At 44.8% G+C, this 27,293-nt stretch overlaps 1 protein-coding gene across 1 annotated transcript in view; it reads right to left on the bottom strand.

Moving 5' to 3' along the window:
- The window catches only part of Vvl (ventral veins lacking), a 45,978-nt gene extending 20,189 nt beyond the window's left edge, over window positions 1-25,789 (bottom strand). The window contains exon 1 of the mRNA XM_071714579.1: window positions 21,362-25,789. Coding sequence (XP_071570680.1) covers window positions 22,830-24,179 — 1,350 coding nt within the window. The 5' untranslated portion in view covers window positions 24,180-25,789 and the 3' untranslated portion in view covers window positions 21,362-22,829. The remainder of the gene's footprint in view (window positions 1-21,361) is intronic.
- Between the last annotated feature and the right edge of the window lie 1,504 nt (window positions 25,790-27,293).

Raw genomic sequence — 27,293 nt, 5'->3', positions numbered from 1 at the left:
ATCATTCAAATAAAATGTTTTAATCTGCATACGTTTTATCGCCCTCCCGCGGGCATGCGGAATGCATCGCCGGCACGAGACACGCGTTCCACACGCGGCCACGGCGACACGCGTCCGTCGCGGCTCGTCGTTTGGCTCTTTTAAATGTCCACCGAATGCGCCCGGAGCGGAATTCCTTCCGGGGCGGCATATTCGATGGCGATCTCGACGGAGGAGTGGCCGTCCTCGGAAAAATTGATGGAAATTGCCTTCGACATATATTACCTCCGTTTAGCCGACGACTCAAAAGTGATAAGCTCTATGATTCATACTCGCGACGTGATATACTTGTACGCACGTGATTTACGTACAACATTTCTTTTTCTTAAATGCTTTACTTTATATCAAATTTACTGAATATAAAACGCGCTCCTTATTTCTGTAAGTTTTTCTCGACATATTAAAAGCACATAAGTCAAAATGATCGCTCTCCGGAGGCACGGAACAAGCGAAACCAACCTCGAAGAGTGTGGAGGAGTGCTCTCCAAACTGTACGATATTGTATTCAGAATTGGTCACTCAGAGACACTTTATCATCGTCCCGGCCCCGAACGGGGCCTCCCGAAGGCAAAAACTTTACGACAGATTTTCGATTAGACGGAAAGAAGTCCGGCGAGATTTATGAAAAGTTTCTAAGGAACGAGCTTTAATCTGAATGCGTTTTATCGGTCCCACGGGTCACGTCTCGTACAGGAACACACGCGAAAGTTCCGCGTTTCGGTGCGGCGTGCGGCACGCGAGTGCGTGCACGTGTCGCCGCATAAGTACGATTAAGGTACGCCCTTGCGAAACGTAGAGAACAGGCGGCCTGCGTCAGTTTCGTCCGCAATTTGAAGCGTGACGACACGAATGTGTCCGTGTGACACATAATTTAATTAATGATTTGCATGCTCGGTGACGACTATGCGCGCGTAATCCAAGAGAAAGAAAAAAAACCGGCGAAAGGGTTCAAACGCACGCGCGATCAATCACGCGATCAACGATCCGTATCGTGACGCAATAAAAAGAACGGGAAAATGAGGGCACGCTGTGCGAAAGAATTTTTCCGTATAAATGATAATTTACGAAAGTTTTCACTAGTAACGATTTGATATCTTTCATTTGTTTTTTAAGAAAAAAGTGTCAGAAGGATAGTGTTTTCCGTATTATTTGATTGTTCTGAAAACAATCCGGAGTAATTTTAATCACTAGACATCACAAACGCGCGCTTCGCGCGCGCTATTTAGCTTTAACATTACACACAATACACACAACTGTCAAAATATGCTATGACAGCCGCTCACGAAGTTAGCGCAGCGAGAAAACCAATCAGCATCGCGGAAAAGAGCCAACAAAGCAATTCGAGACTTTCGAGAAGACTTCGAGAGAGTATCGATTTAACATGCCTTTTTTTTAGAAAGGAAGGAAACGCCAACTCGAATATTATCTTTCGATCACCTTCGCAGGTATCAAAGTATAAGATCTTTGCGTATAAATTGAGACCGATCTGGCGTAGAGAAATGTCGCGATCGCTGGTACAGCAGCAACGAGCCAGCTCCGAAGTAGACTATCGTCTCTTCCCTATCTCACTTGCGGCTGATCCCGTAATCATCCTGCTTATGTCTTGGTCTCTCTGTATATTTGTCTCGACCTCTCCGCCGCGCTGCGCCGCGCCGGTTTCGTCCCGCTCCCTATGGGCCATTCGCGCGACGATCGGGGTGGGATCTTTCCGTGCCACCTGTGTGTCTTCATTATTCAGCAATGCAAATAGATTGCTGGCGCATTACCATAATTAGATTCAATATTTGTAGCTTGTCACGCCGTTACTATAATTCATCAGGACGACCCGTGCGTCTATCTGGCGATTTGTCAGCCCGATCTCGCCCCGCGGGCGAAAAATGCGTGATTAATACGCGGCGCGGTTGCACGCCGCAGCGAAATTAGCGCGATTATCTTCCGTAAATTCTCCCGCTACCGCGAATCATAACACCTCTCCGACGTATAACCAAATGGACCCCGCATTGAGACATATGAATGTACATACGTCAGCGTAATACGAATGAGCCTCGGACAGTCATAAAAACGTGACGGGCAAATTAATTCCTCGAGCATCGAAAAAGCGATCTGCGGGGTGTATGACTAATTGCCGCTGTCATCTAGATAAGTGACTAGTAATATCGACTTCGGCAAATATGTTACATCAAGATTCTAATAAGCCTGCTAAAAATTGAGCGTCTATTTCTCACAGATAAGATTTCAATTTTAATTTCGATTTTAAAAATATAACAGATATATATTTGGAATATTAATATCTTTCGAGTTACAAGTGAGAAATGAGTAATTTAATGAAATTTTCATATATTTGTTACATGCTCTTAAGCACCAGTCTACCCACTGAAAATCCATAATCATATCACTGCGACACTCAACTCTCATAAATAATTCAGAACAAACTTTGCCCGCGCTCTCGGGGCGAAGCAGAAAAATGCAGAAAAATGCAGAAAAATGCAGAAACTGGTCTCGACACACCGATATCTGTGTTTTGACCCCAGTGCTTTGCCGAAGGCCATTAAAACGTAATAACTTATCGTGAATGCTTTTCAAAACGCAGACTCTCGGCGAGTAACTTTGCAATTGCGAAGGTCAGCGACGACGGAACGCGAGTAAAATGATAAGTCAACGAAAACGCATGATCACAGTCGATACATTTACTGATTACGATAATAAAAAAAAATCTCCTTTTCTCTGACATTACCTAATCTGTATAAACAGAAAACAAAGAAAGAAAAAGAAGAAAGAAAGAGAGAGAGAGAGAGAGAGAGAGAGAGAGAAAATATCGTAATAGGAGAATATATAGATCTGTCGCGTCACGCGCGATTGTTCACTTTGGAGTTTGTCTCGCTCCATAACTTCTGACTCTCGGCTACATGTCAATGCGTATTGCAAATTATCATAAAAGCTTCTTCATTATTTTTAGGCACACGTACATATAAACGTGCACATACACCGGTAATTCCAGCTGTCTTGTGACTGACGAATATGGGTCGCGTTTATGTCACGGCGTGTCAGCCTGTCATTACACGTTTCGCGTACGGAGTGCATTTCGCGAAGTCGAGATGCATTTACGACACATGACGCTCACCGGCGCGGCACTTTACTCGGAAGTAACTGAAAACGATTTTGTGAGTATACCTGTCTAATCGGAGTTAACCATAGCTTCGCAAACATAGTCTTTGAGATAAATTATTTTTAACATATCAAAAAAAATGTACAAAGAAGTATGGATGATGTATATCAATATTTATGACAGAAACGTGTCGCAGGGACAGAAATAAGGGACATTTTTTTTTAATACGTCGAAAATAAATTTCTGCGATGGTTTCACGCAAGCTTTTTCCGACGAATGTTTTCGGGTTAGTCAGTAGACCGCGGTGGACGTTTGCCCTCAATTAACTTTATAAGTGAGTAAGGAGGCGTGCGCCCGACCGTCCGTCAGTTCGTTCGTATCTCCATTGCATGCGATGTTCATTCTACAAGTGCCAAATCTCACTACCGGGTGTTGGGGCACTTTTATGGAGGTGTAATGGAGCCACGGAAGAACGGTGGAGCTCGCAGGGATGCACGCACCAAGATTGTTTGCACGGAACGCTTATTCCATTTGCAATATGTGTGTAAGACACGTTTGTCGTATCCTTTCCGAGACGATAGATATATAATATAAAGGTAGATGCATTATCAGTTATTAGAGATCATTATTTGAATTATTTAGTGATTATTATTAGAGATAAGTGTGACTAAAAAAATACATAAAGGACAATAAATATATTATGTACCCAAGATGAAGCTGCATTTACTAATATTCGTATAATTCAGTTGACTGTTAATTATTACTTTTCAATATAATCCTTTCAAAAAGTGACAGATGTGCGTATCAAAAGCCTCGGAAAGATTGAAAGTAAATTCTAGATTCCTAATTGATTGTCTTTGCTGGAAGTCGAGATAATTTCTCAAAATAAAGCACAGGCATTAAAAGATAGCAATGAGGTAATATCGCCGATCAGGTTGCGTCGCGGAGAGGCCGTCTCCCACGTTTCTGCGGTTCGACAAATGTGTCGGTCCCGTCGTTTCCGCGGCCAAGCGCGTTTCCGCGGGCAGTGTAAGGTAATGCGGGCATAAGTCAGGCGAGCGTCGGCGGATCCCGACGTAATCTCGGCTACCTAAAAGAGCGGTGCTCTCTCGAAGGAGCGTTCAATCTTTATCGCGCTGCACCGACGCGGCGGGCCGTGCGTAAGCGTGCAGGCACACGCACGCATATTTTCGAACGCGTGCACGAACGCACGTACAGTTACGCGTGTGCACGCGAAATGAAAAAAATCACAACGTACACGGATAGGTCCGCCTACGCAAACGTGTACCGTACAAGAGATGTACCGCGGTCGCCGTGTGACGTGCGTGTGCACACACGTTGCACACGTTGTACACGCACGTACACGACACCGTGGACGTACAGGTGTACGTTTCACGAGCGTATGCGTAGGCTCGTTTACTTAGCCAATGCCATAGCTGAGTTATTTATCTGTCTTTTGCCCGGCAGCGCCAGTCGAGAATGCCTCTATATACGAGCCAACACTCCTAGAGAGTCGTATGCGCGTGGGTCCCCGAGTCTTTTTTTTTCTCTGTTCAAGGCCTACCTGGTTATGTTGCTGTCGGACGCACGATCGGTTCTCTCCTTTCCTTCTTACGCTACGTCCGTCTCTCGATTTCTATATGTTTGTCTCCATCACCTCAGTCTCCCCGTTTCTTTTCCCTTCCCTCTCTTTCTCGCTCTTTCTTTCTCTATCGCTCGGTCCGTTTTGCCGCGACCACTACACGATCTCGCGAGAAAAAAAGAAACAGAAAATCGACGGAAAAAAAAGAATGGCCAAGAGGTGAACAAGGTTGGCATAAGGACGATCCCGAGGAATCTCCCGCAAAGTGGATCCGGTACTTAACATTGACGAGTTCGCGCGTCCCAAGAGTCTCGAGTGGGACCGAGAACGATCGTTAGATGGTGATGTCGTTTCGCGTCGACGTGTTTTCGATCACGCCGATGTTGGATTCGTGAAACTGATCAACGAAAATGTGCAAAGAATTTAAAAATAGTTAAACAATTGTACGTTATGTGATTCTGAGATTCACGCCTATTTGCGCACGTGTGCGCGAATTTTCTTACGAGGCCAATTAATCATCTCAGCATTTTGAGGTAATATGTATAAACGCCTGGAAAAAGAAAGTCTTCACTATCGCTCGATTCGTTAAATCCGAATCAATCGTGTTTCGTCGATCTAACCGCGAGGCTGCGCGATTTTCAAGCGGGAAGCCGCGATGAAAAATTCGGTGCGGAGATACGTAAACGATGGATGAAGTCTCGCGTACGCGGCTCACGCTCGCTCTCCGTAGCCGGATTGTTGAGTGACGTCAGCGTCACCGGAAATGGAATGTAGGTAGCGATGCTTATTAAGCTTCAGAGCGCGAGAGAGGGAACTACAAGGAGAGAGAGAGAGAGAGAGAGAGAGAGAGAGAGAGAGAGAGAGAGAGAGAGAGAGAGAGAGAGAGAGAGAGAGAGAAAAAGAGAAAGAGAAAGAGAGGCAAAAAGAGAGAGAAAGAGAGCGAGAGAGCGAGAGAGCTCGATGGAACAGCGGTCAAAGGGAGAGAAAGAGGTCTAGAGAGAAAAACGGAGAGAGGGAAGGATGGCGTTCAATTGTTTCCTCCGCACACGCGTGCCGCGTATGCACGTAGGTACGTACCTACGTCCGTTCGTATATATAAAGAAGACGGCGATGCGCTGCGAAGATCCTAGTGTGGGCATCGGCTATTAAATCAATGCGCTGGTGTCAGGATCTGTTCACGCCTCGCTAATACACTCGTAGAATGTCAACGAGGCGACTACCTTGAGAAAAGGAGGCTGCTGCCGCTCTGCTGCAGCGGCATAGGAAAATCTCGCGAACCATAAGGGTAGGTAAAGACACCTCTTCCTGCGACTTATTCGATGAGCGGAGATTTTAAGATTGTGTGCTGAATGCCACGGAAATGTCGCGTGAAACGTCTCCCGAGAAAACAAGTAAAACGAGTGATCGATTCGTCAAAATCGAGCTTTACAAGATAAATGTTGTACCATTAATTCTCACCTATGACTAAATGTGAGAGTGAAAGAGCTACCATGGAGTTAAGTTATTGCTTCAATAAATGCGATGATATATCGGTAAGATATAAGCAAGAATTCTATTTTTAATTACTGCACCCTTTACGATGAGTATAAAAAAAAAATAATTGTACGTTAAAAATGTTTCCTCGATTGCTTCAGTTATTTGTGAATGAGGAATGAATAAGGAAGAGTGAGTAAGTTTGCGTGTGACCGCACTCGGGGAAAAGACTTATTCAGCTAATACTTGGATAGCACTTTGCGGTTTGAACGTGCATTATTTTCGCAACGATCGCACTTCCATTTCCTCGTCACATCGTCTAAAACGTTTATATGTACGCGAGCAAGAACGATTGCGTCTATGCGTTCGTTATGCTCCGTGTTCCGAGAGCGAAAGAGAGAGAAAGAGAGAGAGAGAGAGAGAGAGAGAGAGAGAGAAAACCATTAAAGGAGTGGCGAAATGTTCGTCAATAACTAATTAACAGAAGTAACGACAATTTGTGGGTTCGAGCGACGTGCTCGACAGGCGAGCGAGGGGTTCTACGTGCGCGCGTATTCTATAATTAAAGCCGGCGTTACCTGGTCGCGCGTACACGTTATCTTTCATTCGTTTCTTGTCGTTACGCAGAGTGTGCGTAACGACTCACTGTAAGAAGAAAAAAATTTCGAATAATTTAGAGGATGTAATAAGATATAATTAAATTAAAGAAATATACGAGCGTCACATATATGTCGGAAAATAGATAACGGGGAGCTTCTTGTTCTCGACAATATCAGTTACGTCGCTTTTTAAAGTATTATGGTCGTTCTCTTTGGAACAGCCTGTACCAATGGCAGCAAAATGTCGAGGTCTATTCGTACCTTGCGAGTACGCGCGTGGAATGCCGGCGAACAAAGCGCGACGGCGGCGATTCAAGATGAAGATGCAGTAGAGCGAGAGAGGTGTCGCTAAGTATAATTATGGTATTCCAGATAAGGTCGGGTAACGTGTAGTAACGACTCCGTACGCGGCTACCGGTCTCTTGTACGAGCGGCCACTTTTATCAATCGGCTATTAAATCAATGCATGCAATGCCGGCCGATCGCGGTGCGGCGCGGCGTTCACGCCTCGCTAATGCGCGATCCGTGGAATGTCAGGAAGGCGATCGGGATTGGCGCCGTGATAACGAGAACCGGAATCCGCCCATATGCCAATTCCATTAAACCACCCTTTCACGTCTCCTGATATTTCAGTATTCAAATAGGGATCGTACTGAGATTGACGCACCAAGTTATTCTTCCCTCCTACCTCCTACAATCACTTTATTCTCCTTTATCAAGATTTATTTAAGAAGGTTTCTTTGCGCTATGCTTGGATTATTACGTATTTGTACGATAGATATCCAATTTTTAAAAGAATTCTACGAGAGAGCAAAACAAAGGAAACATTATTGCAACGCATCGAGGAAGACGTAGAAAACGTAAACGAAATCCTGGAAAGAGATTGGATCAGAGATTCAAATGAAAGATATTGAAGAAGTCGACATTATAATTTTAGAAACTAGGAAGGCCAAAACGTTCGTCGGGTCGATCGGTATCGTCGAAGAAAGCGGCACGGATCCCGAGGACGAAGCGTCGCAGAGCGCAAATTGCAATGTGCACGCGTGAGCCCATGCAGACGTCGTGCTACGCCTATAACAATAATTTCAGTAGGTGTTAACGAAACCATCGGAGGAGAGGGATGAAGGAGAACACACGGGGAGGAAATGCGAACACGAGCCCCCAGAGCGCATGTCCGCCGGTGAATCGGAGGGGTTGATAGGGGTTGATTAGCGCCTGCGCCGCTTTCTCCCTCCACTTCCATCCCTTCGCTGTTCCCCCTTTCCTCCCTCCTCTAGGAAACGCGTCCCCTCTCTTATCAGCCATCCCACTCCGTTATCATCCCCTCCTCGCATCTACCCCCTTCGTTGCGCTCCTCACTCGCTTTCGCCCCCTTCCGTCCATCGTTTTTCCCGTCGTCTCCCGTCTTTCTCCTCGTTTGTCCGTCCCTCGTTTGCGTTTCCCTTTCTCTTCTCCCGACTTTCCCTCTCTTTCTCCTCGAAGAACTCAGATTTTTTCCCCTGCCTCGCTCCTTCCCTCATCAAGCGGCTCTGTCCATCGCTTTCTCCCCCCTTCTTTCTCTCGCTTGTCGGTCAGTTTCACCCCCTTTCGATACGCGCCGCTCATTGTTCGCGCGTGTCACGCATCGCCGAGGTGAAACCATCCGACGATTTCCTGGCTGGCACCTGGTTTCACGCGCTGCTTTTTTTCCTCTCTATCTCCCTGTCTCTTTCCCTTGTCTGCTCTCATCGTAGAAGCCGTTGTTACCGTTGACCGGCTGGAGAGCACACCGATCGGTGGATCGTGACGAGACGACGGAAAGGGGGAGGACGACTTCCGAAGTGACCGATGTCACTGTCAATGGCGGGGGAGCTAACGAGGATGTGACAGGTGTAGCGTCAAATTAGTACGTTTGTGATCCCAGTCCCGGGGAGGAAGGGCAAGTAGCGGCGGTGAAATCGGTAGAACGAAAGAGATGGTTTTATAATAACGATGTTTAAAGGGTGTCGTGTTTTTACGAACGCCATTTAAGGAGAGATTTAAACGTTTCACGCGGAGATATATATTATCGTTCGATGCGGTTATATAATTTTAGTAAATCAGTACGTTGTGTTGCATGATATAATTAAACGATTGATATTGATAATAACGAAACAACTAATGGACTATCGTAATTTAATATTGATTTGTCAAGATTGTCGTATGTACCTATGTATTATGATCAGTCAGAACAGGTGCGTCGAAATGAACGCGACGTCACCATTGTCATTATCTTGCGATATTGCATGATCAACATTTCCTGATTTAATTTTGAAAGAGAAAAGACAGAGAAGTGTCTTTTAAATAGAACGTAAGAAATTCTTACACTGAACAATTTGTAACACGTAATTCGTTAACAATAATTCTAGCGTATTTTGATGTACAAACTCCTGTTTGGAAACCTATTTAGGATCTATGCGTTTAATTAACAGCGTAATCATAGAATGCATCGCGCTTCGCTTATTCTTCGTCGAGGAGCAATGACGCGCTGAGCTAAAGTGCTTACGTTTCGCGGGCGAATCTCGCCTTTCTGCGCCCTTCTGACTACCTGCGTGATGCCTCTTAATCAGATGCACATTTCCACACATAATTAAAGTCGAAATTCGCACATTAACATAATAATCTGCCTCGCATGGATACCCCTGGCAGCGTCGGGCACTTAAACATCGCGCATCGGGCAACACCGTTCTTTCTCTTAGCACTATAGGAACCGGAAGCCACGTGTCAGCCACCTGATCGTCACCTCTGTTACGGACTGCACGACCGGCGTGCACCGGCATGCGAAATTAGGATCGCTCGCATCGCCCTAGCGATCTTTAATAACACGTCTTTTAAATCTGAAACAGATTCTTCCCTAATGGACACAGATTTTTTGTTTACACCAGTCAATATTTTGTTTGCACCAGCTTCTATTATTCTCATCATAACGCTGTTAAAGTCTATTAGATATTTTTTCAAGGATAAAACATAATACCTATCTTTTCAAAATTTAATTCTCGAAAATTCACTTGTTCTCCGTGACTTGTCATCCAGGAAACGTTAATTCGACACCTTCGCTGAGCAAAAAAAAATCGACCGTAAATTCATCAAAGAAAATGCGCTCAAGGTCGATGCGATGGTGGTTCGACATGCCCGATATATCACCGACAGGCATCGAACCGAGCGATGGCGGCGAATCACCGGGGCCCACCGCGGCTATCGACGACCGCGATTATGATTATCGGCATTATCCCCGCCTGTCTTTTACTCTCTCAGCAGAGATTATACCCGGAGCATGTTTGCGCGCTTCCGAAGTGAGTAGATTGTAACGCGATACCTTCACCGTGACGCCCATTCCCCTCGATTGGCGGAGATCGCCACGCCGTCATCGTCAGGAAGCCGCGATCTTCGCCACCAGCGTAATCGTCGCGCGTGAAATTTGCATATTAATGTTCCGGAGATTTTTACGCCGTTTTCCCCACGTGTATTATTGTCGCCGGGGTTTCCGCGACGTTATTTCGGAATTAATTCCGGAAATTATAAGCGCGTTTATCCGCGACCTACAAAAATTTATGCGCCAAGAATTTACAGGACGCTCTGCAACCCTTTCCCTCCTCACTAAACTAGCCAAAAGAGGAAATTGTTAAAATTGAGTACGGGAGTGTGAAATTTCTAGTTTGCATCGCTTACCTACGTTATACCTTTAAGATAAATCTATAACTCCTCTTTATTACTTTCTGATAAAACTTGATTATCACTGTAAATGGAATTATCTGTGATTTTTCAGACAAAAGATGAAGCATTGAATAATGCATCAGATGGTTAGTTTGCGCATGGGGAAGCCGTAGCAGGAAGCGAACGCAGGCAATGAAATCGACGGGTTGTTTCGCGGCCGCGCGATCATACTCTTTCGCCTTTAACGGCCGTAAAAATAAGCGCGACATAAACCGCGAACAATGCGTGTAAAAACCGATTGTAAAAATACCCTCACACTCGCGCGCGCGCGCAACCGCGTGCGAGATGCAGCAGGGACGAACAGGAGCGGTGCCCTGTGCGACTTTTTTCCCCGTCACGAAAAACGTCCAGGAGAGGAGTATTATACCCCCGAATAAATTCGGCGGATTGTAAAAAAAAAAGGCGTCCGAGTATGGCTTACTCGGACGAGATTTACGAGACAAACGCACGCATTCGGAGTATAATGGTCAGTCATATTCGTTTGGCGTGACGCGAGAGAAGTGGTTAAAGAGCTTTAAATCCGTTACACAATTGGACATCGCGTTAGAAGAAACGTTACGCACGCTTTTCCCGTCGATATATTAACATCTTTATCAAGCCCTCTTGCACCTGTTAATTTTGCGGTGGTAAACTAGTAATTAAAGAGAACTTGAAGTTGTAAAACAGGAAGATATATCAGACCTGCTGTTTCAGAGGAGTAATAAGGGGCTCTTTTTCTCCCTCTAACGAAACCAGAAAATTTGTATCAGTTGTTCGTTAGGAAATAATTGACTCCACAGATTGGTCCAGGAATCTCAAGATTTTTATTACAGGTATCCATAGTATATTACTCTCAATATTTCTATTAGAATTGACTTCTTATAAGGTTTGATCAACTTGGATGCATTCTGCACTCTACAAGCAAAATCACTTGTTTGTACAATTCGTATTCTATGATCTGGTATTCATCGAATTGAATTCGCGTGTTTTAATCAATTGTATACGGCGGTTATTTTTGATAAATCGATAGCAGTATATCCTGAAATATCGTGTAGAGGTACTTCGCGTGATATTTTCATGTAACAGCGTGACATTATTGCCGCATAAAAAGGCTCTCTCCCCCGTCATCCTAATCAACGTGGAAAAATTGGACCAAATGTGATATACCTCCAATTAATTCACGATCGCGTAGAATAATCACGTAGAAATAGCGCAGACAAAACGTCGAATTCGTTCGACGTGCGCCGATCTAAATATTTTCCGTTCCGAATTTAGCGTGTCGCGCCAACCAATAATTTTAGCGAAAAGCATCAGCGTTGAGACCACCTGTGTGACACGACGAAATGAACGTCGACATACTGATTGCGATAGCAGAATCTTGTTACGCTAAATCGAGGACGATTTCGGCTGCGATAATAATTTACTATTTGCCCTCCGAGTATGGTAGCGATTAGTTTCATCGGACTCGCGTAATTTCCCTCGCAGCGAGTATCAGACAGGAGAAAAACACGATCGAGAATGCATAATTAAACGTCGATCGACGAAATTGCAGCGTAAATACGTGCAAAATATTTTGAAATAATGCGTTTAAAATAAAAACATTAGATAGATCGATATTTTCCGTGCTAAAGTCAAGTCGTTAATTACGAAGAAAACATTAATCACATTTTTTTCACATGCTTCATCTTTAATTATATTATAAATCCTTCTGCATATATAAACATGTTTATTTTTTTCTTTCGTCTAAAGCTATCATTTTTCTTTGCACAGTTTTTTACTCGATTGTAAAACTTTTACGTTGATTCCAGTTTATTAATCGATCGAGCTATTTACGTGACGTTTACGGAATAACAGAGGAGACAGAGATTAGAATAAATAATAATAAACATGACGATATTCCGAGATCTCTCAATCAGATATTCCAAATGGCTTAATTACGAGCAGCGAGACTGGCCACGGGATTCTATTGACGGCAAACAGTAATTAAATAACTATACGAATCTAAATCGAAAAGCTTGACGAACAAAAAAAGAGATACGTGTTACTTAATTATTATTATTGAATGAAGCCAATGTTAGAGCCTTTTTGTTTCGGATTGCATCACGATTCGAGCAATAAAATCCCTGGGAGGAGGCGACTGCTTCTTCAAGGTAAAACATGCCACGATATTCGATTTCGCGATAAGCAACAACGACACGAGCCTTCGATGCGTAACCGTAGGCGTAGCGAGAAACACCTTCGAAGTCAGCCCGATGCGCGTTCGATGATGAGCAAACACACCAAGCTCTCTCTGGAATCTCACGAACGTTAGAGCAATGTTTTCCAACCTTCTTTGCGTAATGGACTGCTTCGAAATGATAAAACAATTTGCGGAGCATAAAGCACACTCACGTTAAATAAATATATAAAACGCGGATATATGTACTAAGGCATTAATAAAACGAAAAATCATTGAAAGTTATCAACTACTTGAAATAGTTAGATATTAAAAGCTCGACCGTGTATATCGACTATTATAATAAGATTTTTAGATATATGCGTGTCGCATGCATGCAGTTCTAATTATATAATTTACTATTAATTAATTTTAGAACGTAATATATAATAGACAATTAATATCCCGACTCGCATACGAGAGATCGTTTGATCCAATTGCTTTAGCGCGAGTTGAACAATATTCTTTGTTAGTGATCCTATAGGACATGTGCCCATCCCAGAGAATATCATAAACGTTTAATGGATTTCACTAGCGCAACACTAATCTCAAGCGTTTTTTTTCTCTGCAAAGCGCGATTATCCCGCTTGTCACTTGGCCGTCACGGCAATTTCGTCATATCGTGCGATAATTACACGCGATGCGATGTACGAAGAGAATAATCGAGCGATCGGGCGAGGTATCTCTCTCTCTCTCTCGCCGTCGATCGACAAACAGAGCCCCGGACTTCGTCCGTGGAAACAAGAGACAATCGCGAGGAAAAGGTCTTCGGAGAGATGAAGAGTTATTCAGGTTCGATCGATTATGCGTGCGAATACACATTTTTCGCCGTTTCCTCACGTCGCTCACGTTGCTCATTAAGCTCTTAATTAATGCAATGAAAGACTTCAATACCACCGCATTAAGTCGCACGAATGAACTTTTACCGTAATTATTCATGGATACATCACGGATGGAAATGAGACGCGAGAGTAAAAGTGTTCGCCCACGGTGATCCGACAAAAAAAAAGAGAAGACTTTAAAGACCTCGAGTAGTTTAAGATTTATCCATTGTGAAATTAAAAAAAAATCCTGTGAAAACCCAATTATTACGAAACGAATGAACAACTGATTTTGGTCAATCACGTGTCCCGTGTAAATATTCTTTTTTATGAAATTTATCGTACTATTGCTACAGCTTTCTAGTCGCTTCAAAGTCTACTGACCTTATCTCGTGCATGGAATATTTACCTATCGAAACATGTATTATGCAGATTGTAATGATCAAAACCCCAAATAGGAATATCGCACTTTCGCATTTATTTGAACAATCAACATTATGGTACAACAAGAAATAATTTACAAGGGGGAACCGTAGGACGATTCTATTCTCACGACGTACATAAAATATCGACGAGATAGAGAGAGGTGAGAATTTCTCGGCCATATAGGTGATGATGATCCGAAAAATAAAGCAAAACGCCAGGTGTATGTTGCACATTACTTTCATGTCATTTATTAATCGAAATTCAATAGTAATTTAGCTTCCGCCATTCTAACAAAATCGTGTTCACCATCACTCGCCAGATCTTTATTTTTACGTTAATATAATAATTAAGATTTAATTATATTAATAATATACAGCATGGGAAAAGAGGAGCGGGGGGAAAAAAAATCGTTTACAGATGCGTATCGTTTAACGATTTCGTGTGTATCTCTATAGATGTACCTTTACATGTCTTTCTGTCGCCTCTCTCTCGTTTGCATATCGCTCATAATTCGCAACATCCACACGCGTTGACATTTCAAGAAAATGCGAAATTATGGATCGAAATCAGTATAATTTTCATGAATTCTCGTTCTAATTGTCCCAGATATAAAACTGATTTTATAAGAAAATATAATGCAAATGTGAAATATAAGTACAAAATATTCAGAGAAAGATCTTTCAAATTTAAAATGAAAATTTAATAGAAAATAATACAAAAATACAAACGAAATAGTATTTCAAATATATTTTTATCAGCTATTTTAAATACACTGTATATACATACACACATACACATATACATATATGTATGTATATCATTGCATTTATAATATACATGTATATATAAAATTGAATTTATCGAAATTATACCGATTTCACTTTCCACGGGAGATAGAGAACGCGAATCGAAGAGTGCGGTTGTTTCGCGAAATCACGATTATTGTCAATTCCACAAAGAGGAAGGAAAAAATAAACGTACCTCGGGACATGATCCAATTAGCAATTGTCCAATTTCGCGTTTGCGCGCGCCGATTCGCCCGGAAAAGGATTTCCTTAATTTCCTTAACGAACAACCGCGCTCCTCGACCTCCACGTGTCCGAACACGTTCGCTAGCAATCGCACGATGCCACGATTCGCAACAATTAATATCGATTTTCCACCAATCGCACGCCGTACACGGTCGCACACGTACCTTTTTTTCCTTCTCGCTTGCTTTGCGCTCCTTTCTTCCGTTCTATTTTTTCTTTTGCATTTACAAAAAAAATAATAATGTCGAATTTTTTGGCGCAGCGTCTCATTCATCGTTTCGCAATTTCGCATCAGTCTCCCTCGCTCTCGTCTCGGCGCCCGGAAAAAACGAACGGTCCGATTTGTTCAGCCAATAAAATCACCCAGCGCGATCAATCACCGTTAATTTCGATCCCGGGGACGCCCATTCTTTTTGCGTGAGAGTTAAATTATAAGCGTCCGTCGCTCTCTCGCAACGGATTCGCAATCGCGCACCGATGCCGATGGGTAAAGTCGTTTGTCGATACAACAAAATCACTTTGCCAGCCACACGCATTTGCCTCCCACCCTCTCCACCCTCTCAATCAAATTGTACAAACAAAACAAAAGGAAACGTTGTAAGATGTTGCTAAATTTTACGGGAAGAGATTGTATTTTCTTGTATCTCTCGATAAATTTAAACAACGGCAGATGATTCCGTTGGCTCAACAAATCTTCTTTACGCACATTACGCATCTACTCGCTTCTTTCTCTCTTCCTCGCCTCTCGCCCTCTTTCATTGTATGTGTGTGTGTGTCGTTTTTTTTCTTTATCTTCATTAAAAAGAAAAAATAATAATAACAGAAACTAGCATGCAATAACAAAAGATAAAATGGCGATTGACTTTAAATATCGCGCATATCACATACAATTCTTCGTTAACGCCTCCGTTAACGCGTATATTCTACACGATTTGTAACGTGACGCAATTACTGTTATAATACGCGAGTAATTAACTAATGCGAAAAGTTTGCAGCCGATGCGCCTCTCGGAAAAAGATCCCTCTAACAATATTCGTTTCGCTAACAGCTTTTTATGCAACAATAAAAAAGATCACATCATAAAATCAACGTGCAGTGCAATCTCCACAGCGCGGAATTTATAATTCACGAGAGCGTCAATTGAATTATGCGGAACAGCGTATAAAAAAAATATACATATGTACATGCAAATGGCGCAAGTGAAATCTTTTGAATCATTTTAATAATGAGCGTCGCATGTCAATCGCATCTACAACATTCATAAAATAACGTGCTTTTTTACGCTGTTCAGGATCAATTTGCAGCAATTTTTAATTGATTAATTCCGCAACGTCATTTATACATTTCATTAAAATTATCGAAATTACACTTCTCGTCGAAGTTAGAAACAGGTACTGGCAAGGATATTAATCTTTTCATGGACACTACTTTATTAGCGTCTGCTTGATTAATACCGAGCTTGAGCGATAATACGTATGAGAACATTGTTTATAGAAATTATATTTTTGTCGGTGATATAACCAGTGAAATTCCTCGTCGAATAACTACTTTTTAGGCAAGCTTGATCCTCTCAAAAGCGAATAAACACGATGAAGTCGAAGATGTGTTTGACATATCGAATATATCGCGCTTAATCGAGGAAATGTGAGAAGAGTATACGGCGATAAGCATCAGCAGCCAATTGAGCAAATAATCACAGAAGTTATATGTATGACTGATAATAGCCCACGTAATTGCAGTAATCAGTATATCATATGTAATATATAGCAAAGCTGCTATTTTGAGCAGAGAGCGATGCGTTACTAATCATAAAAGATGAACTTTTCATTCTAATAAAGAAGAAATTATCTATTAACATCACATTCAGAAATATTTTCATACGATATAATGCTTAAATAAATTTCCGAGGCCCGAATTTTATTCTTCCTAAATAGAACCTTAAAACTTTCATGAGGTGTAATTGTTGTAACTCGCCACGCGGTGGATTTATTCGAATCCTGTCATTCATGCGAGAGAACAGATATTTGTATTGTGAATCATATCTTATTAGTGGAGAATAAGAAATCGATTCCCAGTTGACGAGCAAGGCTGAACAAGATTTATATAATTTCTCTAGATGTATTCTACAGCCGGTGGTCCTCCGAATTAATTATTTATCAGTTTACGACAGTAATCATGTAGAAAAGAGGTTGTTCAGGGAAAGATATTGTAATACTCAATGAGGCTGACGAAAAACATTAGCGCGAGCTTAACGACGACATAACGCTTGAAATTTCTTAGAGCGAATCTGCGGGAATAGATACGTTTCTATTACGCCGGCATTGGTAAATGGACCTAACAAGGATTTGATTCGTCCTTGACGACGGCGCGGTGATTACGTTAAAGAAAAACGTCTGTATTCCAATGAACGGATAGGCTAACGAGCGTCGCTAATGCGAGAAGGACTCTATCCTCGCAGGAGGATGAACGGCCTAATATCGGATCTCATAAAATTCCCAAGCTCGTCTCGTAAGCAAATATGCTTCTACCGATCCATTATGATAGTCATAGATAAGACCTTAAAGCGTTCGCACGATAGTAGCGAAGAGCGGATACACGTTAACTGATTTGTTAGGAAATGTTAATCCGTAAAGGGAAACGCATGCTACGATCGATCGTAATGAACGAGCTAAATTTTCAAGGTCGTAGTGCAGCGAGAATACAGATTAATCAGTGCACAAACGAATAAGAATGTGACTCGTGGAATTAGAGTAACTCTGAGAAAGTTTTTATTCAAATTTCTCGTTACTAGATATCATTATTAGCTTTTATCAATTTCACAAATAAATTTTCATGAAATGAAATAAAAGTGTTTCATGAATCTTGTATCGTTATCATAGTTAAACACAGAAGTTTTCTATAAATAATGGTGCTGAGGACTAGATTCATTTAATAAATGGTCGAAGTCTGGTAGTCACGTCGTAGATACGCAATGGCTAAACCTCCTAAGCAGAGCCTAAGTTTTGGGGGGGGGGTGGTTTGGGCCCAATGCCGTGCCATTACCGAAACCGTCGAAGTATCACGGAAATGAATAGCCCGCGATGCGTTAAGCGCATTATAACGATCAAAAATTACGATGATTAGCGGGTCGTGCGGCGTAACGTCGGTCTGTCCGTAAAGTCCCCCCGGTGCGGTGGGGCCCTCCTTATTAAAGCCCCGTGACGCGCTCGCCACGGAACGATCGCGTCCCCATAAAAATCTCTCTCTTCCCAAATTGGGCCGTGAATTACAAGCCGCGGCCCCGGCGCACGTTTGTGCCCCCTAAACGACTCTTTTAGTCCGGCAAGTAGATACTATAGGTGCTATTAACGCGCCGGGCAGTTTATACACACCTAATGCATCGTTATGCGGCCCCGGCTGCCAGACGCAAGTACAACTCCGCGGAAGTGTATAAATTACCGTCGGCATTTCGGTAAATACGCGTAATGTCAACACAATAGTTTGGGCATTAATAGACGATGACGAACGGGTTCGTTGAACCACCTTATTCAAATAAGAACGCGACCTTCGAGTATGTGCTTTTTGCGATGACCTGACTTTTATAATGCGTCGCTTGTATTGTCATTCTAATCATGGAATACTATAACTATAATACTCAAAGAATATGAATAGTAATATAAATCTTGTAATTAATAACAATTTTCTAAACTTAATATTGTATTATTTCGCATACCAAAGAATGCTGCGCAATAATAGAATCATAAAAAGATCATGAAAAAATGTACAAGAGCACCGTCGAAATAATGTCTGGGAAATGACTTCATCGTTGGATCGAATGTCAACTTTCGCGAGGAACGCACAAAATCGAAGTCGTGCGACAAGATCCTCGCAAAACCGGCAAATCAAAATCTTATCCCGGATTTCTCTCGTTAACACGTTGAAGTTGATTGGATGCCGTACAAACAACCGCGGAAAACAGCACCTGCGGACGCGCTAGTAATGACAACGGTTGCAGTAGCCGATGACGCCAGACAAATAAATCCGCGCGACACAGCGCGTAACGAGCCTACCGCGATGAAAAAGAAAAGGAGATGACACCGCGCGTTTCGCGTGGGCATTCGATACACCGGCGCGATCAGCCAAGTACCACACAACGATTGAGGTGGAAAATAAATCGCTAGAGAGAAGGCGAAGGTGTGCGTCGGCGCTATGGAGTTCGCGACCACCTACGCGTTTTACGACGCCAAGGAAGAGCCGCAAAAAGGCGGCGTGTCGATCGAGAGGGCTCGATAGATAAAAATATACGTATATAAAACGGCGGAACAAAGCGACACTGAGAGACCGAGAGACTTCGATCGAGGATACCCGCGACAGTCGGAGAAAAAGAAGGGGATTTTCTTCTTGCAGAATACGTCGCGCGACGGATGTTTCCTTATGCAGATCTAGAGCGCGATCTTCAGAATTAATAATTTATAATGTGAGAATTATACAGAAAATATTATTGAGCGTACTGGGAACATCGATAACGCTCGATTACCGTGATCAACGCGATTATCGAAGCGAGAGAGCGTGTCGCAAAAGAAACCGTGTAGATAGTCAGCACGGAGATGCTGGCTGGAGCATCGAGACACGTGACTATCTACAAATGTCTTTTAAAAAAACATTTAAAAACAGAAAGTGAAATCTTGACGAAGCGCGAGAGTAAAAACAGAATGTACGATCGATCGATCTCATCTCAATTTCGAGTTGTTGCTCGAGGGGCACAATTTAAATTTCATAGAGGGTATAAAATCATGTTTATTTCTTATGAGAAAATCTGTCGATATAACACTGATCTTTTATGGAATAAAACATTGTCGAGAATTAACTCGATTAAATAAATCTTCCTGTATAAATTAAATTAAAAACAGAAAAAAGTCTCGAGATTGTCTCTATAGAGAATAAACATTGAACACAATTTTTAATAATAATAATAATAATAATAATAATAATAATAATAATAATATACGATACTATAAAGGGTTATTATATCACACGAAATTATTACAAAAAACATTATGTGAAAGAAAGTTCTCGCGCGCCTATTCTCATTATTTTCCATTTCATTTAAAGTTTAGAGGTCATAAGCCAAACTTAATTTTACCGACGGCAAGAATGACAGCTTCGTCACCTTCGACCAAGTATCTCTGGGTACTTTATATCACGCACAGACAAGTGCAAATTAGTTACGCACAGCGACAAACAGAAACCGAAACTTAGCGAGACGATTCATGTATATAGAGACGATCGGCAAACAAACCAAAGAGAATTTGGTAGAAGCGCAGCCGGTCTACGTAATAATAATCTAAAATTCTACATACATAATAATCTAAATAAACCATCTCTATGCGGGGAAATATGGGTTTTTTTTCCTCCACGGTTCGTATAAATATTCTATTCGAATTTTTTGTGCTTTTCGTCACACTGATATTTAAAGACAGTAGAATTTAATAACATAACAGAAGGTAAATACGAGATTGTACGTCCCATATTATTCCTCACAATACAATTATACTGTACCATAAACTGATCGGATAATTAATAACTTCCACGTAAATCACACAGTTTATCATTGTCTAATACTATACTTCGTGACGTAAGATACTTTCAGTAAATAGTACTGTACGAACCGTGCGCGTCAGCTTCGCATCTGCCTAAGCCTCTTTGAAAAAAAAAAAGAGTCACAATCCAGACAGGAGAGGAGACGAACGAGATGAGAAGCGGAGAGACAAAGGGAGACAGATCGAGAGAGCGAGAGAGGAAGAGTTCTTCGATATTATGCCCAGCAGCGATGGAAGACGCGAGATTCTCGGCTCCGCGGCGCTCGACTCCCGGGCAGTACAGATATCGATGATATTAATATCGACGAGATGACAATAATAATAATTAAAATTATAATAATCGCAATAATAAAGAATAATAATAATAATAAGTGACAATAATAATAGTGGCGAATATTATAATAGCGATAATAATAAATTCGCGTTAACGCCGGATTTTGTGCCACAATCACAACGTTTTCTCAAGACCAGACAATGAACGTCACAATAATATAATAATAATAATGATAATATATAATAATAGCAATATAATAATAAACATAATAATAATACAATAATGATTAGACATAGCTAAAACCTTCCGATCTATACATAGACATAGAGCTTTCGGATGTAACGCCATTCCGTGTGTGTGTGTGTCTTCCTATACATATATATATATATATATATATATATTTTATATATATATATATATCCTTTTTCTATTTATATATAATAATATATCTTCATCTATATAGACTTGTGTGTATATATACACGTATATATTTATGGATACTTACTCTTTATACAGAAGGGGTTTTTCGCGTGAGGGGGGAACTCTGTCTTGCTGTCTCGCTAGGATTTCGCACGCGCTTTTCCAATACGCGGTCTCTCTTCGATGTGCATCCTGTCCTTTTATATATATAAATCTGTCCCTCTTTTTATTTTGTCGCGCTGCATATTCCTTGTCTCTCTCCTTCCTCTCATCTCTCTTTATATCACCTTCCTCCGTTTATTCCAGCTCCCGCGTCTGTTTTTTGTGCTCGTTGTCGACGACAACGACAACGACAATGACGATTCATGCTCTCTCTCACTTAACTTACTAGCTTTATCTAGTACATTATTTACAGTCCATATTTACTTATGTTACATCATCCGCCGGGTTTGCTCCGAGCAAATCCCGTGCGAACACAGCACTCGCTCCTTACGTATGTTTTTTTTTCTTGACGCCCGTTCGTCCGTCGCGAATTTCCTGACCTCGCGGGAGATAAGGGAGAATCGCACGCGCGCGAAAAGACACCCTTGCGATCCGTGTCTCGTGTCCGATATTCCCGTTTCGTTCGTGGGCGAGAGAGAGAAAACCTCCGTTCCTTTTAACCGCACCCTCGCCCGAGTCTTGCGCGTCCACGCACCTTGTTATCGAACCGTCCTTTCTTGGGTCGGTCCCCGTCGGAGACCGTCGAGTTAACCACTTCCGCTCACCGGCGACGATGAAACAACAACAACAACAACAGCGAACAGCCAACAAGGTCCGGGATCCAGCTCGGACTCCACGAACGAACGAACGGGCCCCGACCTGGCCGCGTGAAGGAGGAACGTCATCACTACGTGTCTGTCAATGGTACCCTTCGAGAGAACGCCACTGGGTCTCCTCTTGCGTCGCGTCGCGAAAAACACGATAAAGACATTTCACTTATCACCGGGACATCGCGAAAATAGCTGGAACAACGCGAACAACGGTGAGATGACGATGACGGTGATGACGACGAGGATGATACTTCGGCGATGAAAATATCTTGAAGAACTTCGGGCGAAGAACAATCACGATGTTCGCCGACGGCCGCGGCGACAGTCCCGGCACCGCGTCCTCTCCTTACTCGGTATTTTTCTTATTCTGTCTGTTCCGTCCCCGTGCGGCTTTCATCCTCTCTCCGGGTCTAGGCGCGCGGTCAAGGTCGACAAAAAAATCACCGACCGTGCGCGTCAGCTCCTCAGCCTCCCCGGTGGACCGGTCTCGGCCTCGTTAAACCCCGTTGAATCTCGTCGAACGAGCCACCATTCCGTACCCTCGTCTCGGTAACGAGCGCCGCCGTCTGATAGGTAGAAAGGGCGCCGCGAGTCGGTCAGCTACGATGTCGTGTAACTGCCGGTGCGTGCCTGAAGGTAGTGATGATAGAATGGCGGCAGGCTCGTCTCTGCCGTCGACGACACGTTCGCCGAGTTCTGCGAGGTTACCGCGAGGCCCAACGGGGGAGGCCCCGGCGAACGCTAGTGAGCCGCGAGCGAGTGGGCCGTGAGGGCCTGAGGGCTGAGCATTGGTGGACTGTGACTGTGACCCATGGGCGAGCCGTGCAGGTGATCTTGCGGATGATAACCCTGATGGAGGCCGCCCTGGCTCTGGTGACCCGGCGGCATACCCTCCATCATGCCGTCGCCGAGTGTATTGGGCGGCGTCATTCTCTTTTCCTTTTGCCGCCGATTGCAGAACCACACCCTGACCACTTCCTTTTCGAGTTGCAACGAGTCCGCGAGGGAGGTGATCTCCTGGGCCGACGGTTTTGGCTGCTTGTGGAAATGCTGCTCGAGGGCACCCTTCACCGACACCTCGATCGACGTCCTCTTCTTCCGTTTTCTACCCTGGGCGGCGATCTTGTCGATGCTCGTCGGCGAGCCGGTCGTCGAGTCCGCCTCCTCGAGCCACTTCTGCAGCAGCGGCTTCAGCTTGCACATATTTTTAAAGCTCAACTGTAGAGCCTCGAACCTACATATTGTCGTCTGCGAGAAGACGTTGCCGTAGAGAGTACCGAGCGCGAGACCGACGTCCGCCTGGGTGAAGCCGAGCTTGATGCGCCGTTGCTTAAACTGCTTGGCGAAGGCCTCGAGGTCGTCCGACGTCGGCGTGTCTTCCTCGCCGGCGCTGTGATCCCTGTCGAGAGGATGACCCGCGTGCAGAGGATGCCCCGACGGTGGACTGTGATTGTGCGCGTCCCTCAAGTGGTGAGGTAGACCAGTCTGATGGTTGTGTAGCTGATGTGGATGCTGATGCGGATGTTGATGCAGCATGCCGTTCATCGCTGCGTGATACTGTTGGAGGGTGGTGGGCGAGGCCGCGCCACCGCTCGGATTGTAGTGCGCCGACGGGACGACCGGTGCGTGCCAGGAGTGCGGTGAGGCCATACCCGGGGACTGGTGCGGGCCCCGATGGTGCATACCCTGGTCCGTCGCGGTCGCCGCGGCCGCGGTCAACGGTTTCACATCGAGGCTCGAGTTCGCTTGATGGGGGTGATGATGGGGATGATGGCTAGTATGGTGCATGCCCATCGAGGCCGCCCAGGGATCGCTACCGGGCTGTAGGCTCACCCAGGGATTCGCCGACGAGAGACTCGCCGGATGGGAAAGTCCGTTCGGTGACGGCGAGCCTACACCCTGATGGTGATGATGATGATGGTGATGATGCTGCGGCGCCGGCATGTACTTCATCTCGCCAGCGTCGGCGGCGCTACGGGGCGAGCCCGAGGAATAGCCACCCACGGCGATGTTCATCCCGATTGTACCCGAACCACCATCCAGGTCGGTAGACACTGCGCTACTAACCGGCATGTACGTGGTAGCGGCCATCTACTTCCCCCTCGTCGAGAGGTTTCGCGAAACCCTCTCAGTGTGGTTCCCCACCGTGGACACGTCCACGGGGTACGTTTCTCGCTCGCACCCCTTTCGCAAACAGTCCTCTGAACTTTCCGATTTTTGTTAATAGATGGAAAGTATACGAAGACTTTATAACTCGGTAAAGATTCCACGAGAACGAATCAAGAGATTGTCGGTACAATCTCCTCGCAGGACCTTAGATGCAGCTTTCGTCGATTGTCTAGTCACCTCACAATCCAATGATCCTCGAAGAGCAAATCTCTTAGTAATCACTGATCACTCGTTGCACAATCCACAATTCACGTCGACACACCGAGGACCAGACGAAGCTGGTCGTCGTTCTCGACAAAGTTTCGTCCATAGTTTCTCAAGAGTGTCATGTATACAACAGTACGGCAACATCGACGAATCCGTAGCGAGAGAGGATTGTCGATATCCCGTTTCTCTCTCGTTCGCTCCGACGGGGTGGGTCCCCGCGGAGGAAAAGCGCGTTTCCAGATCGGAGCACCGCTCTGTCGTGGCGCTCCGGAATTTTGCTTCTTTCTCTCGCGCTCTCTCTCTCTGTCGTCAGCCCTGGGTGTCGCGGCTACTCTCGTTCCCACACGAAAATCACACGTGAAACGAAAGCTCGCCTCTTGGCTATGTACTGGCCAACCCTCGAGTCGAGTCGGGAAGTCACTCGCGACGAGGATATCGATTCAGCCGAGGTCACACATCCCTGGTGGGGATTCGAACTTGTCGAGTAATCACTAATCTTGTCTTGATGACGGCGACGACGACGGCGATGTCTACGGCGATGCGAGGATTACTCCGCACTGGCGTCGTGTCTGTAGCCCCGACGTGGTAGACACGTACCGACGACAACGATGCACGACGCGACTGCACTCAGGGGTTGCCACCGCAGACCGACGACCGAGCAGCGAGCGACCGACCGACCGGCTCGGCGTAAAGGGACGTACGACGGCAATCGCGAAACGGAAGAGACTCGACTCGGCGGGAGTAGAATAGGTATATGATGTCGTGCGTGTATGTTCCTTCTGGTGGTAGATGTCCCTCTCTTTACGTGAGTGTACGTGTGCGTATACATACGGTGTACGTGTATGCGTGGAAAGAGCGTGTGGGTGAGAGAATATAAGGAAAAAGAGAGAGAGAGAGAGAAAGAGAGAGAGCGAGAGAGAGAGAAGGGGAAAGAGAGTGTATGTATGTAAGTGTATATGTGTATGTGTATGTGTGTATGGCGACGGAAGAGAGACGGGTTAGAAAGATCTCGCTCGGGCTCTCATGCGTTATGCATGTCGTAGCTGAGAGCGACTGACTGCCTCGCCTCGCAGCTCGCCCGAGGTTCCCGAGGCTCCCGGAGCCGCTTGTGGTGGAAGTTCGTCATGCGCGTCACCGCCGTGCACATCCCCACCGTCGCACGCTGCGCAGCTCGCAATTGGACGGGCTGGCAAGGTGGCCGTCGACGTACGTCAGCATCAGGCGGAACCTCCTGTGACCGCGCCTACGAAGGCAGGCGAGGCACCCCAGGCGCCAGTCCTTCTCGACCCCCCCTTGCCGTCACTTGACTACGTTCTCGCCTGGCTAACAATGCTCGTTCGCTGACGCTGCCACCGCCGCCGCCGTCGCCGTCGCCGTCGCCGCTGCCGCTGCCGCCGCCGTCGCCGCCACCGCCACCACCACCACTACCACCACCACCACCACCACCACCACCACCACCACCACCACCACCACCATCACCACCACCACCTCCATCGCCACCACCGTCAGCGCCGACGTTGCTGCTCCCGCGCCGCGCCAACACTGCCACACCGTGCCGCGCCACCATCGCCACACCGTACCGTGTCACATCGCGCCGTGTTGCTGCGCTATGCCACAACCGCACAACCGTTCCGTTGCTCCGTTTTGCTCCGTTCCTGCCGTCGCGATTAGGAGAGGCGCGACTCGAGCAGACTCGACACGCGGCTCGTCCCGCGCTCATTCACGTTCGCCATGTGACACAGCTCCCCGCGACTTCGCTTCTCAGGTGCACTCAATACCTCATCTCTATGCGTCTCTCCATGTTCATGTACTACATCTCACCGAGTATCTCGTCGTTTTTCAAACGACGGATGCCTTCAGAAATTTTTCACGATCACGGTCAGCGATCGTTGTCACGATTTCTCACGGCACGCGCGCGCGCGCGCACGCAACAGGTACTGATTTAATAACGAATAATTGTATGTGCGACGAGGCACGGTAGACGTCGCGACGCCACGAATAGTCCCGCGTCTTCAGGATAAAGTATATCTTGTGGGAATATCCGGGGCTATGAGAATCGTATGTGGGAATCGCGCACATGAGGCATTATTAATTCAAGTAATCATAAAGGATATAAAATAACTAAAGCACACAGTACCCTCGGGACACAAATCATAAGAGTCTCATTGTTTCCGTTGAGCTTTTGGAACAGCACAAGTCTGAATATGAGAGTTCATTCTGCCGCGTCCTGCGATTCCCTCCACGAGAACGACGATAGCATACTCGTCACGTACGCAAACGAAAGATCAATTTTTCAAGCATTGTCGCGGTACAATCCTGCCCGTCGACAGTTTCATTTCCTTTTCGCGTAGCTCGCGGTGCAACAGGTGCACGGATAACCGTTGGTTTCGGCTCGTTCACTGATTACGCACGCCTTCGTTATCAATATTCTGCACCCCGCATCGTCGTCGCGTCTCGTGAGCAAATAAGCGACAAAAAGAGATAAAAAGAATAATCCGAGACGCGCCACAAAACTCCAATTTACAACTCTAGCAAAATTCTCCAAAAACATTTTTAAAAAAATTATGATGACTATACACCGAAAATGTTTTCAATATACGAAATTCTTTAACAGACCAGAAAGCAGGATATGGCACTGATCCATGTATACTTTCCTTTACTTTACTTAAATATTTTTTAAAAGATATTTTACTATTCGCAAAAATAATCCAAATTTGCGAACGTAAAACTTTCAAGAGGAATCCGAACGAAGGTAGATCGATCAATTGCCGATTACGCAACAGCAACAGGTACTCATTGGGGATGATTAATTATGGAGAAAGGCTGCCC

Source organism: Temnothorax nylanderi, unplaced genomic scaffold (assembly GCF_030848795.1).
Source record: "Temnothorax nylanderi isolate EJ_2023f unplaced genomic scaffold, tnyl_v1.0 TNYL_tig0142_pilon, whole genome shotgun sequence".
In the NCBI taxonomy this organism is placed as follows: domain Eukaryota; kingdom Metazoa; phylum Arthropoda; class Insecta; order Hymenoptera; family Formicidae; genus Temnothorax; species Temnothorax nylanderi.
Note: the sequence above shows the minus strand (reverse complement) of the source record. Positions and strands in the feature narration are given on the sequence as shown.